General features: G+C 40.1%; 1 protein-coding gene and 1 pseudogene across 5 annotated transcripts; one reads left to right on the forward strand and one right to left on the reverse strand.

Annotated features, from left to right (window-relative positions):
* Positions 1–284: 284 nt before the first annotated feature.
* Positions 285–15,636, reverse strand: LOC133491370 (cationic amino acid transporter 2-like). 5 transcript variants are annotated; one of them, XR_009792393.1, is made up of 8 exons: positions 15,475–15,636; positions 14,244–14,625; positions 13,483–13,638; positions 13,242–13,398; positions 12,859–12,992; positions 12,437–12,514; positions 10,497–10,668; positions 285–397 (listed from the first exon to the last, which is right to left on the reverse strand). XR_009792393.1 is itself a non-coding variant. In XM_061802380.1 (6 exons), exons 1-6 carry the CDS (start codon positions 15,580–15,582, stop codon positions 12,492–12,494), a joined length of 915 nt encoding a protein of 304 aa, XP_061658364.1. In that variant the 5' UTR covers positions 15,583–15,636; the 3' UTR covers positions 12,269–12,491. The 5 variants fall into 5 exon arrangements, 2 of the variants coding, with proteins under 2 accessions (XP_061658364.1, XP_061658363.1); XR_009792391.1 differs by lacking the exon at positions 285–397 and adding an exon at positions 6,355–6,486; XR_009792392.1 differs by lacking the exon at positions 285–397 and adding an exon at positions 7,497–7,614.
* On the forward strand, positions 1,974–7,561 carry LOC133492241 (cell division cycle protein 23 homolog; annotated as a pseudogene).
* Positions 15,637–18,805: the final 3,169 nt, after the last annotated feature.

Consider the following 18,805-nt stretch of genomic DNA (forward strand, 5'->3'; position numbering starts at 1 on the left):
ATCACATCTCCCCCAGCCCAAGATAAATATGCTGGGCTCAAGGCTCACTTCCTCAAGGTTTTCGAGCTTTCACAGCCAGAGGCCTGTGCTGCTCGAGTCTTGCGAAGAGGTCGCGGAGGTGCATCAGATGTTCTTCCTCCGAGGAGCTGGCAACGAGGAAGTCATCCAAATAGACGAACACAAAGGGCAAGTCTCTGAGCACAGAATCCATTAAACGTTGGAAAGATTGGGCTGCGTTTTTGAGACCAAACGGCATCCTCAGGAACTCCAACAGGCTAAACGGTGTGATTACAGCCGTCTTGGAAACGTCTGAGGGTTGCACGGGAACTTGGTGATACCCGCGCACCAGGTCGACCTTGGAGAACAGGATTTTGCCCGCCAGGTGGGCCGAGAAGTCCTGAATGTGTAGAACAGGGTAGCGGTCGGGTGGAGTGGCATCGTTAAGGCGCCGGTAGTCACCACACGGTCGCCACCCGCCACTCGCTTTAGGGACGGGCTATCCGAGCGGCGGCCGATGCCCAGGTGCTCCATATTGGCAAACTTGGCGACTGCTAGGTTCTCGAGGTCGAGCCGTCGGGCTCTAGCGTGATTGGCTAACTGAATAGCTTGTTTGTTCGTAAAATTCGTTTTAGCTCTGCTGCTACCGAAGGTGTTGAATACCAATACAATACATAATCATTAAACTGTGGGTATAATGAAATGAAATGTTTTGGAAAAACTTTGATTCAGGTTTTGAAAGTCAAAGTCCATTCCAATAGTCTACAGTCACAATTCTTGAAATACCTTTGGATCTCATTAGAATAGCGTTTCACAGCCAATATTGAAGCAATGTAGGTATTTTACATTAGAAAAACATCACGGAACACCATCAAACAAAAATATCACGAAAAGGAAATATTCTGAAATAATGATAGTGTCGTGGAAGATCATTTAATTGTTTCTCCCTGGCCTAGATATATGATTGCAAAGATATATTATTCATTGTGAAAAAATATGGACAAAAATCAGACAAATTTAAAAAAATTCTCAAAACATATCATTGAAGCCTGGCACACCTGATGATCTATTCATTCATTCATTTTCTGAGCCGCTTATCCTTTTTTTTGGGATGTGGGAGAAAGCCATGCGGGCCCAGTCCTCAGAACTGCGAGGACAACGCTTTAGCCAGTCGTACTAGCGTCCCACCTCGGTTGATCAAATGACCAACAATTGCTCTTTTCTGTCTTTTTAATTTAGGGCTTCTGAGTTGGCCTTTGCTTTAGATCCTCTTCCCAAAGATACATTATCCTCACCGCATTCTATTTCAGAGGTTTGTACAGTTTATTTCTCAGACTCAACTCCAGGTCTACACCCATCCTGCATCAGCCCCCCTTAAGTCCAGCCTCGTACTTTGCATTACGCATTAGTTGAGAAATCTACTCTGTCGATGTTAACCTGTATTTCTCTTGTGAAATTCAGAGCTCAGCTCTGTATGAAAGTTGTACAAATTATGATACATGGCATATTTGGACCCTGCATACACATTTGTGTTTTTGTTTTATTTTTTGCTTTTTTTTTTTTTTTTTTTCCAAGAAAAGGTGAGGGTATTTTTTTTTAATGGTATTAGCAATGTGTTATCTCCAGGGGTATAATGGAAATATAAGAATAATAGCCGAAAACACAGTAGATACAAACAAAAATAATACAGAAAGCTGCACACAAACCTCTATCATGACAATTTAAAATGACCTAAACCTATATATGTAAAGATAATACGGTTCGGTCCTTACAGACCAGTGTTTATTATACTGTACATGCTGACTGAGAATTGTATTGGGTTTTTTTGTTTGTTGTTTTGGCCTGTCTTTCACTTAAAGGACGACATACAAGACGTTGATGCACAAACACTGGCCAAATCTTACTTTGATTTTAAACCTATATATGTAAAGATAATACGGTTCGGTCCTTACAGACCAGTGTTTATTATACTGTACATGCTGACTGAGAATTGTATTGGGTTTTTTTGTTTGTTGTTTTGGCCTGTCTTTCACTTAAAGGACGACATACAAGACGTTGATGCACAAACACTGGCCAAATCTTACTTTGATTTGAAAGAGTATGATCGCGTTACTTTCTTTTTAAAGGGGTGCACCAGTGAGAAGGCTGACTTCCTCTACATGTATTCTCTTTATCTGGTAACACTCTCTTGTTAATACTCACCTGGATGATATTTGTTATACCTGATCTACTTTGGTCACACTCCTGAATTGAAAGAGTAATTTTTTTTTTTTTTTTACTTGCAGTCTGGTGAGAAAAAGAAGGATGATGAGACAGTTGACAGCCTTGGTGAGAACAGTCATAGAGAATGAGGGTGGGATTTTTTTTTAATATTTTATGATGAAAGCTAACATATCTGTTTTTAGGTCCTCTGGAGAAGGGTCAGGTCCGCAATGAAGCTTTGCGAGAACTGAGGGTGGAGCTGAGTAAGAAGCACAACGCAGGAGAGCTGGATGGTTTTGCATTATATTTGTAAGAAATATCTTTGCACCAACATCTGTACCGCAGGGCACTGATTCCAGACCAGTTTGTCGTGGCATATTATTGTGCAGGGAGAGACCAGCTCTGCCACGGAAAATTATCCAATTCGGTGTGATTGGTCAGATAATCATGGTCTTCATTTACGACAAAATACGGGATTTTTTTTCCTCTATTTTGCCACCACGTAAATGTGCTTCCACTAAGTAGCAAAAGGTACATTAATAACCTGTATGACCACTTTTGTTTAAGTTCCTGTAAAGTGAAAGTAAGTCTTAAATTTGACACATCACAGAGAAGAGTATTGCTCAAAGCACTGCCAATTTTGAATGATCTCCAAGCTCATTTGTCAGTCTTTGATTTGGAACATAATGTTTTGAGTTTGAAATAGTATCAGGTAGTTGTTTTGGAATCATAATGTGTTATAAACAAGAATTAAACTTGATGGAGGCGATTATAAACATTTTTTGTACGGCATCACTTACTTGCGATATTTTTTTGACACAGCTCAGTCGCAATCCTCATCGAATAGGGTACAATACATGTGATTCACACTTAAATGATGGTGTTGTCAATGAACTAACCTGGTTGGTTGTTGTAGGCAACTACTACAGCTTGCGCTCGCAGCACAAAAGGCCGCACTCTATTTTCAGCGCGCCCTCAAACTGAATCCTCGCTGCCTGAGCGCCTGGACCCTCATGGGCCACGAGTACATGGAGATGAAGAACACATCTGCAGCCATCCAAGCTTACAGGTGGGTCAATCAGCGCCTCTGTTTTGGTGGTCACGTCGGGGTGAGTGTCAGGATGTGTTTGTCTGCGTCAGACACGCAATTGAAGTGAACAAGCGGGACTATCGAGCCTGGTACGGCTTAGGTCAGACTTATGAGATTCTCAAGATGCCCTTCTACTGTCTCTACTACTATCGAAAGGCTCATCAGCTAAGGTTTGTAACTGTAGCGTATATTTTTTTCAAGAAAAAAAATGAATAGACAAGTTCTTCTTGTCGGACCGTGATGCTTTACGTCTACAGGCCCAATGACTCGCGCATGTTGGTTGCACTGTGGGCGAAAGCTATGAAAAACTGTCCCAGACAGCTGAAGCTAAGAAGGTTGGTCCCTTTGCACGTAAACCAATATTTTCTTTCTTTCCATGTGTACGTGCACGTTTTCAGACATGCATGTATAAATGTTGCTGTTTCTAGTGTTACTGGAGGGCGTACTCTGTCGGAGATGTAGAAAAGATGGCGCTACTTAAACTGGCAAAGTAGGTGGCGCTGACTTTCGAGTTATGTGATGTCTTATGTTACTATTACATTGTGGTGGCACAAAAATACAAAATAAAAAAGTCATTCAGATGGAAAAAAAAATGCATTTGCTTTGTGTTTGCAAGGTCAGAATCTGGAAAAATAATTTGTACTTTCAAACTAAAAAGTGTTTCTTATGAGCCCTGTGCTTCTCAATCTTTTTACACAAAGAAACACCATTAAAAAAAATTGCTTTCAAAGTACCACCACAATGATGAATGATAAAAAAAAAAAAAACTGTAGCTTTAAAGCCCGGTTAGCAAACTGATGCAGAGATTTTATTCCTAAAAAGTGTATTTAATATCATTCTACATCACTGTAACATTACGCCGTTTGATCATTAGCAGGGTGCAGAAACAGGAAAAAAAAGATTTAATTAAAATGTACATAAAAGTAAATTTACCCAAATGTAAAAAAACAAAAAATCTTAAAAATGTCATTATTTAGTTCAGCTAAATACAATTGAACCGTCTTGAACAAATGTACGGTAAGTGGAATGAAAAGTTTGAACGTTTAATTTAATGATTCATTAATATACCACAAGAGGGAGCCCACGTTCCACGAGCAATTATAGCACACTGAGCCTTGTATTCCTTAGTTTTAAGGGATTCGTGATTTATTGGTATACAGTAATAATACTTGGCATAAAGTTAATACCACAAGTGCAAAACTAAACATTCCTCACTCTGTAAAGGTAGCCTGATTTATTTTTTTGGTTGAGAGAGTATTTTTCTTCTGTTCTTAACATGATGAAGCTACATGTCAATATTTATTTGTTATTAAGGCTTCATGACCAGCTGAATGAAAATGATGACGCTGCCCAGAGTTACATGCTTTACACCCAAGACGTCTTCTCATGTGGAATAATCATTTTAAATGAACTCATGCTCTAACACAAGTCTGCAAGAGGTAGGTGTGACTATGTAAAATAGTTCATGCTCACTGTTCAAGTGGATTATTTATAATTGTTTCATTCATTTTCTGTACGTCTTTTCAGTGTTAGACGCGTGTGTGGTGGAGCCTATTCCACCTATCATAAGGCAAGAGGTGGTGTACACCCTAAATTGGGTGGCAGCCGATCACAGGGCACATCCTGTATAAACGACTGTATTCGCACTCACATTCCCAATTTTGGGCAAACTGGTGGCTTCAATTAACTTACTATGCATTATGTTTTTAGGACATGAGAGAAAACCGGAGAAATCCCACGCAGGCACGGGGAGAACATGCAAAAGCCACAGAGGGAGGCTAGGATTTGAACCCCAGTGTTCAGAACTGTGAGGCAGATCTGCTTAACACCATGCTTCTTTATCATTCATTGTAATTATTTTAAATGAAGAACCATTTCTTTCTACATTAAAATTATTTCAATAAAGGAAATTTAATAGCATAAATGGATTAGATGTGCATTTAAAAAAGGGAAATGCATACATGAGCCAATCTCTGGGGGTGGGGACATCAAAGTGGTTGTCAATGTCATCATGTAATTGCTTCACTCGGAGGAATAAAGTATCGGGTAGTCAAATATGGCCTTTGGGTAATACTTCACCCACCCCAGTGATATAAAGTGTGCATGTGTGTATGCTAAAGGTGCATTATGCCTAACTATAAAGTTCTTAACATGATGCATAATGCTTCAGCTGCATGCACATAATGTATACTCATGCTGCAGACTGTGACAGTGTGTCTGGAGCCTGAGAGCATGTCCCACAGCGGTGGAGACGAACTAGAGGAAGGGGTGCAGTTTTCAATCTGAGTGTCCTTTTATGAGATCTACAACAAGTTTCTGTATGACCTGCTGGACGCGGCACCTTCTCTGCAGCCGGGAAAAAAGGATCACATTGCGGCTGAGTGACGACAAGCACGGCAATCCCTATGTGAAGGGTAATTTACATTCACAATGACATTGACAGGGGAGTAAGCTATAGTGATGGACTAAAGTTCAAGGCCTTTATTTTTTTTCATTATTTTAAAGTAAAAGGGGCACTTGTACTAAGTCCGTATTCGTCACTATGGAGGTCTAAATAGTACAAAGTAGTAGACCTTTAAATATCTTGTCGTTGTACAGTATATACAGTACACAAGACTGTGTACTACTACTGAGGTAGATTTCAAAAGTCACAAAATCAAATCAGAAATCTACTCATAAAAATACTTGTGGTTTACAGTAGTACATAAATGCATTTAATTAACATCTTTTGACACTGTCAGTCCAAACAAAGCGTTGTCTTTTATTAAGACGCTCCTTTACATCTCTTGTATTGAGTTTCATTTTGTAGCGTTGATGTTGTGCCATAGGATTTTGTTATCTTTTTCTGTTGGCGCAAATACATCAATTTTGCTGCATCCTGTGGTTGTGTCAGACCTTACATGGGTCCAAGTCTGCAGTGCAGAGGAAGCCTGGAAAATTTTGAGAGCTGGACATCGTAATCAAAGTTTTGCCAGCACCCACCTCAACCAAAACTCGAGTCGTAGGTAAAAGTCTTTCAAATTCTTTCCGGTTCTTTATTATGAGTTTTTGTGTTGCTGGTGCCCATTTCTTTAATCTTACTTTTTTCTCTCTCTGTCTCTGTGTCTCTCTCTCTCTCTCTCTCTCTCTCCCTCTTAACCACTTCAGCCACAGCATTTTCTCCATCCGTGTCCTCCACATCCATCCAAGTGCAGAATCTGGTCAGAACATGCACATCAGCGAGTAAGTGAACCACCCGAGACATTTGGGCGCCACCATATCCATTTTCCGAGCCGCTTTTCCTCATGAGGGGTGTGAGAGCCTATCCCAGCTGTCAACGGGCAGGAGGGAGGATATACCCTGAGCTTGTTTCAGCCAATCGTAGAGCACATAGAAACAACCATTCGCACTCACAATCCCAATTAAAGGCAATTTAAAATCTCCCATTAATGCATGTTTTTGGCATGTGGGAGGAAACTGGAGTGCCTGGAGAAAACTCAGACAGGCATGTGGAGAGCCTGAAAACCCCACACAGGCGGGGCTGGGATTTGAACTCTGCTCCTCAGAACTGTGAGGCAGACGTTCTCACGAGTCGCCTGTCTCCAAATCTCACTCTTCAAAATGTGTTCCTTTTTAGTTTCTTCACTCATCTAGTTGTGGACTCCTTACAGGCTGACTGTCTGCGATCTAGCTGGGTCGGAACGCTGCAAAGCGCAGCGCTGCGGTGAACGGATGAAGGAAGCTAACAACATAAACACCTCCCTCCTAACACTGGGGCGCTGCATTGCTACTCTGAGACACAACCAGACTAACAAGTATGTGCTTAAGTATATCTAATAGTTAATTACATATTGTTCGTTGGGGTGAAAAATCAGATGGAAAAAGTGTGTGTATATTTTTGCTGAAATCTTGTTTCAATTTACTCATTGGCTTATTCAAGGCAAAATGAGGATTTGTTTAGTTGAACACAAAGCTATCATTCTGTTGGCAACAGATGGAAACACCGGTTCATTTTCCATCCACTATGGTCAGTGGGATGGATAAACATGTATATCATTAGTGGTAACTATTTTTTGTGAAAATGAAATTTTGTGGCAGGGGTGAAATTGAATAAGTAGATTTTTGAGAGGATAGGCTACATCCTTCAAATGACATTTACAGGTCACGGCCCCCTCAAGTGGTGCCGTTCAGGGACAGCAAGCTGACACGAGTGCTCCAATGCACCCTCCACTAAGAACAGAGTTTTCCTATATCCGGTCTCTGCTGCGTTAGCCAGGCAACAGGAATGACAGCACATTGTCGGAAGAGGATGAAGATGAGAGTGATGTTGAAGATGGAGATATCGCCTTGTTGAATACAGAAGTAAGTCAGTTGCTTTAGGTATGCCTTGGTGGATTATCAGTTATTACTTAGTAAGTAAGTAAGTTTCTTTCAGCTTGTCCCGTTAGGAGTTCCCACAGCGTGTCATCTCAGATGAATGCGCACATTTGTTTGGCATAGTTGTTTAAGCAGGATGCCCTTCCTGACGCAACCCCTCAGGGAGCAGTGGCGCCACTGGGGTACGAACTCATGACCCCTGGTTTACCAAACTAATGCTCTAACCACTGAGCTACAGGGCCTCTAAAATGTTGAAGCAAACATTCGCGGGTCAGTTTAGAAGCATGCTGATGTTGCTCAAATGAGAATGTGATGGAACTATGTTTAAGGTCATTTGGCTTCATGTACTTCATGATGCAACATGACCACGTTTTTGTACAGTCATTAGTGCAGGCACTCGCTTGTTAGGCTATAGAACGTGTTGTTGGTTGCTTGCGAGCCGTATCGTATGAAAAGTATGGAAAGGTTGAATTGAAGTCCTGTCCTCACCACTGGCTACCACCAGCATTTTCTTTTCTTCATTCTGGTCTTATAAGGCACATGGAGTGATCTACTGTTGTTGTCGTTGCCAAGGTAATGCGTATCCAATAGAGATGAAAGCGGACTTTGGTGAAAATTCCTGAAAATACAAATGCGAGCATGCCCCCAACCCCCACCCCCCGCCCCGGAAATTTTTGAAAAAATGGATGGCCGTGGCGCATTCTGGCGATATCTGTGAACAAAATTCAGACAAAAATTGAAAGTAAAATTTCTTAGTCCTGACCCAAAAAAAAAAAAAAAAATTGGGCAGAAGTTCCCCAAGGGCCAAGCCCAGACTTTTTTGTCCCCCATGCCCCTATCACTGGATAGCACAAAATCACATTTGTCATTAAAATATGCCATCTTATCTCAAAACAAATGAATTAAGTGAACTATTCAGTCAAAAGACATCTAAAATTGTGCTTTTCCCCACATTATACATATTATAGTATAGATATAGAATATACATGAAAATATATCCTAGAATTTCTACACCGTACAGCAAAACATGTTAAAGAAGTTGATCTTTAGTAATTACGATTAACGTTTAAATCTCAAACTTGTTACATCACTTTATACTGATCCACTCGACCGCATTGCTCACGATCTTAGATATAGATCTAGTAATACTAATAGTATAATCAGTTGACTTTAATATTTTGAGATATATATATATATATATATATTGGAAGTGCATATGGGTAAAAACTGTGCCAATCAAATATGAGCATTTCTTCTGAGATGATACGCTGTGGCGACCCCTAACGGGAGAAGCTGAAAGAAACTTACTTACTTACACACAGTCACTCACATTTGAAAAATGTATGGGTGTGGTCAGTCATGCTCGCAGATAAAGCTGTGGGTGTGATTTGGGATGGCCTTACAATAACTTACTGGATTAATACAACATAACTGTAAATTAAAAATAAAAAACAAATACATAACAAAAATAGAAAATTTCAAACTCCGAAATGATCATTTCCAATGTAAATTATTAGTGGAACATGATATAAAACGGTATTTAAAATTTTTCATCAATAAATCTGACGAACTTTATCTGAAGAAAAGTTAAATGCACTGGCCTCTCAAGGAATAAACACGAACGGTCTATACTCGCAATGTTTTGAAAATGCTGAAAGTTTAGTTCAACATAATCGGCGTTTGTGGCAACAAGCTCACGATACATTGGAACAAACATTCCTGTCGGCAATCGTGACGTATTGTTGGGGGGGGTGGGGGGGCACGCATCACGGAACTGCCGTAAATAGGAGGCCGGCTTGCTAGAACGTGCCTTTATGTGCACGCGCTCGACGTGTTGACCACACCTGAATCAAGCGACGAGGTGGATGATAGTTTCGGGTTTTTTTTTGTTTTGTTTATTCTGTGAAATCTTTGATGAATTTCACAATACAGAACTCTGCAAATTGAATTTGATTTTCAAATGCGAGGAAGCAAGTTTAAATTTTGTCTGAAATAGGACGTCGCGGAGACAACAAGTGAACAATGTGTTTAGCATGTATTTTCCTTTTGAGAGCCCTTATTTCCAAAAATATATCTAACTGATTGACTTAAAATTTAATGTTGACAAATAATGCTTAGTTTTTTTTGCTATGTTATGATGATAGTGCTTCACAGCGTATTTTGGGAAAAGTTAACATGTCACGGAAATCGGGTCCTAGGTAATATGAAGGGTTTCTTGGTAGTGTTATAAGTCTTTTCCTTTGTACTTGGCCTTTTTTGGCTTACTAAGTCGAATTAAAAATCCTTCATGTTACCAGAACTGAAAAAATGTCAAGATCACACGAGTAGTTTTGATTCTACATGCCAAACTTTGAGAAAAGCACCGCCATAATCCAACCTGTAAACCATGTCCTCCACATGTTCTGGGAGCACCAAGATGGCGACCAACTGGCTTCAACCAACCGACATACCACTCGATGTGTATGCACTATCCAGACTTTTTTTTTTTTTTTTTAAATTAGTGACTCTGAGCAGCAGACCTTGTGTTTCAATGTTAAAAAAAAAAATAAGAAGAAGAAGTTAGGCTGTGGTTTTTATAATCTCTGAGAATGTGCGACAAGTGAGCGATCTGGAATTGTTTTTTGTTTTTTTGTGTGTTTTTTTAAATCCATGCAATTTCAAAAGACGGAATTCCACCTGACGGAAAAATTACAAGTCTGATGATTTGTGAATTGCCATGAATGGTTCAAATCATTTGAGAATTTTAGATGTATATAACCATTGGGTAAACAGTGGTGGACAATGTTTTTATTTTTAAACAACCCACACAGTGGGGTAAAAAAGGACATTTCAAAAGACTAACAAAACTCACAAGCCCCATATTGGATATCTGAGGGTCCAGGCCCGGTGAAATGACAGAGAGCTCGGGCAGACGTGACATGCCCAATCCTCCATAGTCTGCTGCAGTGGACTCAAAGACAGCCATGTCCTCTCCTTCGTCAAAAGGTGACGCACAGGTCGAGGACAAAGAAAATGCCATTTACCTGTTGCAAAGACAACAATGCAAGTCAAGCAATATAGAAGCACACTTTTTTTTTTTAATACATAGAATAATTGAAGGTCTGTTTTACCTGAGTGTATAAGGCAGATCTCGAGAATATACACTGATGTTATTTTGAATATGCACGATTCATTTTTTGTACAATACGTAGTGAACTGCAGTGATTGGCAGACATGGTGTATCGAAAAACAAGCCCTTCAATGAGTTGAGTTGCTAAAGAGGAAGGATTACTCCAACCGAGCCCACATAACACTTAAAAAAAAAGGAATACAATTTCCCCAGATGACAAAAAGTAACTGTAATGACACTTATTTCAGTTATCTCAGCTACTGATTATTTCAAACTTCTTTTGAAAGTGTGACTGTATATCTCTACGCATTTTGAAACACAATCATCAAATTTTGTGTGCGTATACACACACACAAGTGTAGAAGACGTTTTTTTTTAGTATTTGATGCAATGTCAGAAGTCACATTTAATCGGTACATCTGCGTCACGTTGATTCCCTTGAACTCACCCTTTTCGAAAGGTTGGACGGACGTTCGTTGTTTGTTTTGGGAATGTTGTACTTTCGTAAGTCTAAAATTGTTAAATCCCACGAAACTGAAAATAAGTTTGAAGGATATAAGACGACGTCAATGTAAACTGCTAACTACAAGTGTTTTGGCCGGCTGCAAAAATTTTTTCATGATGCTTCGCAGTTAGGGGTTCAAACAATGCGCCTAAAGTAGTCGACCTTATGAGTCGTTTTGAATTCGAATGAGAATTCGCTGTATGATTGGCTGCAGTTCTTCTTCATTGTCATCGTCTTCTTCTTCATCGTCTTCTTCTTCGGATGGGTGACATCCAATGGAGAATTACCTTCTTCTTTTCCTTTCGGCTTGTCCCATTAGGGGTCGCCACACCGTGTCATCTTTTTCCATCCACGCCAATCTAGTGCATCTTCCTCTCTAACCCAAACTGTCCTCATGTCTTCCCTCACAACATCCATCCACCTTTTCTTTGGTCTTCCTCTCGCTCTTTTGCCTGGCAGCTCCATCCTCAGCACCCTTCTACCGATATACTCACTCTCTCACCTCTGAACATGTCCAAACCATCGAAGTCTGCTCTCTCTAACCTTGTCTCCAAAACATCCAACTTTGGCTGTCCCTCTAATGAGCTCATTCCTAATCCTATCCAACCTGCTTACTCCGAGGAGAACCTCAACATCTTCATTTCTGCTACCTCCAGTTCTATTTCCTATTGGTTCTTCAGTGCCACCGTCTCTAATCCGTACATCATGGCTGGCCTCACCACTGTTTTAAAAACTTTTCCCTTCATCCTAGCGGATACTCTTCTGTCACATAGGACACCAGACACATTCCGCCAGCTGTTCCATCCTGCTTGGACCGTTTCTTCACTTCCTGACCACACTCTCCATTGCTCTGTATTGTTGACCCCAAGTATTTGAAGTCGTCCACCCTCGCTATCTCTTCTCCCTGTAGCCTCACTCTTCCCCCTCCACTTTTCTCATTCACGCACATATATTCTGTTTTACTTCGGCTAATCTTCATTCCTCTCCTTTCCAGTGCATGTCTCCATCTTTCTAATTGTTCCTCTGCATGCTCCCTGCATTCACTGCATATCACAATATCCTCTCCGAGCTTCATGGTTCAAGGGGATTCCAGTATAACCTCATCTGTCACGCTATCCATTGCTACCGCAAACAGGAAGGGGCTCAGCACGGATCCCTGATGCAGTCCCACATCCACCTGAAATTCCTCTGTCACACCTACAGCACACCTCAATCCCGAGTGGGAATGACTTCTAGGGATTCTGAACCTCCTCTCCTAAGGAAGAATGAAAACACACACTCATAAAAACTCATAAATCATTCACAAACACAAAGTACGCTCTTATACATACATGCTACAGGACGTATTATTTTAACAAAAGGTTTATTTATGAGGTAAAATACTTCTTATATTTTTGTTACCTTCATAAGCCACAAGAGCCCAAACATCATAGAATAACTTTCTGTATGACGGAGTACAGTTGCACCATTGATAACATTGTTCATTTCATGTCTCGTTTTATTATTTTCTAAAGACAGAATTATTATCTTAATATGATATTTTTTTCAACTGTTTAATTATGGGGTATTTAAATCTTGCTTTGTAGTGCATCACTTTACCTGTTGTGGCAATGCAGTCAAAGCCGACAAATGCGTAAAAGCAAGTAGCCGCTCCTGCTATTGTTCCACCAAAGCCAAAAGGGAAAAACCCCCCGGTTCCAAAAGTCATGGTTTCATTGAGCAATGATGTGTTTCTGTTGCAAACAGACGGGACCCCCATTAATGTCATTCATATTGTTAAGCACAATAATGCAAACCATTCCAAGAAAGGTATCATAATGCGGGAGGAGCTGCAGCTCTAACAACTTTCCACTTTTTGTGGGAAGACTCTCTATGCTGATTTTGGTTTGTCTCAAGTGAATTCTTATGTCCATTCTTAAACGTGCGTCTGTTGTCTATGTAATTTATTAGAGCAGTAGAGAGAGAGAAAAAAAGATCCATACTCATGTGAATTCTGAAGAGTTTCTTCACCACTGTACCAGTTGTTGAGATCTCCCTTTATGAAGCCAGAGAGGATAACAAAGAGCAAGACTACGATGTTAACTGCCGTAAAAACTTTGTTCACGATGGCAGACTCTTTAACACCGAATGCAAGAATACCTAGAGGGCAAATATACACCGTCAAAAGTAATATTCAAACAAGTCATGACCAAATACATGAGCGTGTGGACGATTAAAACGTGCCTGCCAAGAGCATGATAAGGCCAGCTGCAAAGAAGTCTGGGTAGGGAGCTAATCCTGGCAGGTCCATGGGAGCTTGTTTTCCCAAAGAATTGGCAATGACATTTCCAATGAGGTCATCAAAGGTTCCACTCCAAGCTCTGGCCACGCTTGATGTCCCTAAACATAACAAACGCGGATATCCTATTAAAAACTAATGTATTAGAATCCCTAAAAAGATAAGGTGCAAAACAAATATGAAATGAAGTTTTTTTTTTAATATAAATGAAAAAGCAACAACTAATTAAGTAGGCCGTATAGAAAGAAATCCATACTAGTCTTACTGTCTGATTGTAGGTCCTTTTTCCCCCTTAATTCAAAATCATCTTCAATGGTAACGTGAAAAAAATAACACAGACAACGAAAATATTACAGCACAATGTGGTAGTGGTTAACACATCTGCTTCATATTTCTGATGGGTGGAACTTCACATTGAAGCTTTGGCCTTATGTTGTGGAGTTTGCTTGTTCTTCCGTGCTTGCATGGGCTATTCCTGGCACTCCCTGAGTACAATCCTAAAGCATTTGGCTTAGGTTAATGGCAAATGTGAGTGTGATTGGTTATTTGTCTATACTGTATGTGCCCTTGGAATGACCGTCAAAGTCATCTTGGCTAGATTCCAGCTCACGTGTAACCTGGACATGATAAACAACAAGATAAGCAGTAGCAAATGGATGGATGGCTTTTTCGATGGATGGAGGACTTATATGGTGTATGTATTTACCTATGACATAAGAGAGCAGAAGGTTCCAGCCAGTGATAAAAGCCCAGATCTCTCCCACTGTTACGTAGCTGTAGAGGTAGGCAGAACCTGTCTTGGGAACCCGAGCACCAAATTCAGCATAGCACAAGCCTGCAAAGACTGAGGCTATGGCTGCTATCAAGAAGGAGATGATGATACTGGGTCCGGCCACAGTTCTGGCCACTTCTCCGGAGAGCGCATACACGCCGGCGCCTAATGTGCTGCCCACCCCCAAAGCCACAAGGTCAATGGTTGTCAGGCAACGGCGGAAGTTAGACACCTCTCCTGCGGGCTCCAGAGGTTTCCTGCATTTCAGGCTCTGAAGGAAGAGCAGGATCTTTGCACCAGGCATCCTAGTGAAGCACTATGATATACGGTGTGCAGTATATGGGAATGACAAACAAGTAAGCAAGCATTTAAAATAAAAAAGGTAGGCAAGTTTAAATGGTCATTGAGGGTTTGCAATACAGACATGAGTGCCTGCATGTAAAGAGTCAGTGCGTTCCCTGAACATTTCATCCAGGGCTGCACGAACAATGTTGGACACTGAGCTACTGAAAAGCAAAAGAACTGTAAAAGGACCTCTCAGAAAAGATGGTTATTTATCAGAAAAATATTGTGGAAAGCTATGTATTTGAAAATGACAATTTCTGACAATGAAAGATTTGCAGTTAAGGACTACCAAGCGGCAGTCCGGTACACTTACACAGATTTCACAAATGTCACAAAGACCTTTTAGGATGCAAAGGCTAAAAAAAATAATAATAAAAAAAAAAAAAAAAAACACAAGCAATTGCGCGAAATTCAGACTTCTCGGCCCCAAATAAAAAAAACTTGTTTTCCCACATTAGTTGGGTTTCCTTGAAAGAAATGACCCACATTTGAAAAATCCTGCCAGGGTATTTAGACTGTACAACCGCACAACTGTAACTACTTTTTATTTCGTGAGTGCAATGCCTGCTAGGCTTTGATGATCCGTACAAACATGAACACTATTTTTATAGCATGAATTGCAGTCCTTGAGTCATACACATACACAAAAAAAAAAACCTGTAGCTTTCTGAGAATAGGTCTTGTATTCTACTATGTAATTTAAATTATGAAACCTGTTTTCGGGTGCCCACAACGCAGTATAAGCTGACTGTGACAATACACTTTTGTCCCCGTAAAACAGAGAATACGAGAATTCAAAATGTGAAAAATGAGCCCTTACCTTTGCAGGATGTGTGTGACTTTCGAAGCGTTTCAAACCACTCCACTTGTGAGAATATCTCAGTCTGTTCACTGTTAACTCTCCATAGCGCCACATTTTTTGATGCATTATGTTACATTTCAGACATATGTGCAATTTCTGGGTGAGGGGTGGGGGTGTAGCAGTGAGGGAGAAGATGAAAGTGATACGATGCTGGCATGTACTAATTTCTTAAGATGAACAGTAATACAATCGCATCATTTCCAGGGTTGGCATACTGTGAGTGTGCAGATGATTACCATAGGAGGTTGTTTGTTTTGAACCATTGGCAAATTTATCCAAGAGAGCAGAAAATTACTTGAAATATGCCCAAAGGAGAAATTTAAATAATTTGGGAGACGAAAACATTGAGGCAGCATGGCGGGGGCTGATTAGCACATTTGCGTGGAGTTTTTATTTTCTCCCTGTCCCTGTGTGGGTTTTCTCCTGTTTCCTCCCACATCACAATATCATCTACTGTAGGTTATTTGAAGTCTGTAAAATCTCAATTGTCCAAAGGTGAAAATGGTTGTTTGTTTAAGAAGTACAGTGCCGAGTGAAAGTATTCAGCCCCCTTGAACTTTTCAACCTTTCCCCACATTTCCGACTTCAAACATAAAGATATATATATATATATATATATATATATATATATATATATATATATATATTTATTTTTTTTTTTTTTTTTTTTTTTTTTTTTTTTTTTTTTTGGCAAGACCCAGCTGTCCCTCTAAACTTTTACCTCGAACAAGGAGGAAACTGATCAGAGATGTCGCCAAGAGGCCCATGATCACTCGGGATGAACTGCAGAGATCTACAGCTGAGTTGGGAGAGTTTGTCCATAGGACCACAATCAGTCGTATACTGCACAAATCTGGCCTTTATGGAAAAGTGGCAAGAAGAAAGACATTTCTCAAAGATATCCATAAAAAGTCTTGCTTAAAGTTTGCCACAAGCCACCTGGGAGACACACCAAACATGTGGACGAAGGTACTTTGGTCAGACGAAACCAAAATCCAACTTTTTGGCCACAATGCAAAACGATATGTTTGGCGTAAAAGCAACACAGCTCATCACCCTGAACACACCATCCCCACTGTCAAACATGCTGGTGGCAGCCTCATGTTTTGGGCCTGCTTTTCTTCAACAGGGACAGGGAAGATGGTTCAAATTGATGGGAAAAATGAATGGAGGCAAATGCTGGACCATTCTGGAAGAAAACCTGTTGGACTCTGCAAAAGACCTGAGACTGGGACAGAGATTTATCTTCCAACAGGACAATGATCCAAAACATAAAGTCAAATCTACAATGGAATGGTTCACAAATAAATGTATCCAAGTGTTAGAATGGCCAAGTCAAAGTCCAGACCTGAATCCAATGGAGAAACTGTAGGCCGAGCTGAAGACTGCTGTTCACAAACGCTCTCCATCCAACTTCACTGAGCTCGAGCTGCTTTGCAAGGAAGAATGGGGAAGAATTTCCATCTCACGTTGTCCAAAACTGATAAAGACATACCCCAAGCCACTTGCAGTTGTAATTGCAGCAAAAGGTGGCTACAAAGTATAAATGCAAGGGAGCCGAATAATATTGCAGGCCCCATTTTTCAGGGTTTCATTTGTTAAAAAAGTTTACAATATCCAATAAATTTCATTCCACTTCACGATTGTGTCCCACTTGTTGTTGAGTGTTGACAAAAAAATTAAAATTTTATATCTTTATGTTTGAAGCCTGAAATGTGGCGAAATGTTGAAAGGTTCAAGGGGGCCGAATACTTTCACAGGGCACTGTATGTGCCGCGCAATTGGCTGGGAACCACTTCAGGTTACACCTCGCCTTTTGCCCACATTCGCTTCCTTAGGCGGGAGCGCTCTGATCTCGCATCTTTGCAAAAATCAATTTAAAAACTGACAACGAGACTATCATCAAAACTAACAGCCAGATTACCATGTGGGTATAACTCTGGCATAACCCTGATTTCCAACAGTGTAACAGGTCAGTTACTTCCCTTTATGGCATTAGAAGGGTTACCACACACCTCCATGACCTGTTTCAAGATAAACAATATTCTTTGAAATTCCTTCATTAACAGTTGCGAAATCTTCAGATGCAAATTTAACAACCAAGTAACACGAAAGCGTTATGAATATTAACCAAATAAAAAAATCCCTCAAAACTAATTTGACTTTTAACGTCCAACCACAAAATGGGAATATCTCACCCATGGGTGTGCTTGATAAAAGACATTCTTACAATGCTCCTCAGGCACAACAGATGACTACAGTATGTCCATTCCAAATGGAGTTGCCTACCTGTTCAATTTTTCTGGACCAAAAAAAATTCAACAGTCCGAATACTGTGATCGGCAAACTTACATTACGAAACATCACATCACTAAAAAGAATGATTTAATGTTCAACAAAATGTCATTATCATCAATCAAATAATGAAAAGACAAAAATAGCTTGCTTAACAATGTAATGTGATCCAGTACAAGAATGACATCATAATACAGTGCCTCCTTTTACAAATGTTCAGTTTTGACACTGTTAAAGTGCTATCCATTTAAAATATGCGTTGTGGTTCAGGTTTTGCGTAGACAAATAATTTACCCTAAACAAACAGGATCACACACCATCGAGGGGATAAGTCATAAACTGTCAAGTGAAATTGTTTTTACCACAGACATCTGCTCAGCAACAAATTGTGGGATGGTTCATCAGAGCAGAAGAGACACTGTTTGAGGAAACTAATGGTCCTATCCAGATCTTCACGAGTTTCTCAGTACGATGTAGTTATGCTGATTAGAGGTGGCAATGAAATAGTGTAAAAAAAAAAAAAAAAAAAAAAAAGACATTTGTGCATTTGAAATAACCATCACCACTAATAATGAATCAGTACCAAATGTGTAGTAGATGCCGGTGTTAGTTGAGGAGCTGTGGAGGGTGAGTAAACTTTATTAGCTGTAGGAAATGGACGAACCTTCGCCCTGTTAATCATTTATCTGGACCACAAAGAAGGCTCACAAAGTAATTGTCCACTGAATTCATTCCGCACTCCAGATATTTTGGTTAAACACCTTCAAATGACTTACTGGGCTTCTTTGAGTGAATTTCATTACACTGATATCAAAGAGTTTTAGAGGTAAGTTCACCTTAGTGATACTTTTTGCTGTTTTTCTAAAATATGGTGTCAGTGGACTTGCTTGATGAATAATGCTTTTTGGTGTTTTGTGACAGATCCATCCAAATCTTTTAATACACAAAATTTCGCTATCATCATTTTACCTGTTTTTGTATCTAATTAATACAT

Source organism: Syngnathoides biaculeatus, chromosome 18, assembly GCF_019802595.1.
Source record: "Syngnathoides biaculeatus isolate LvHL_M chromosome 18, ASM1980259v1, whole genome shotgun sequence".
Taxonomy (NCBI): Eukaryota; Metazoa; Chordata; class Actinopteri; order Syngnathiformes; family Syngnathidae; genus Syngnathoides; species Syngnathoides biaculeatus.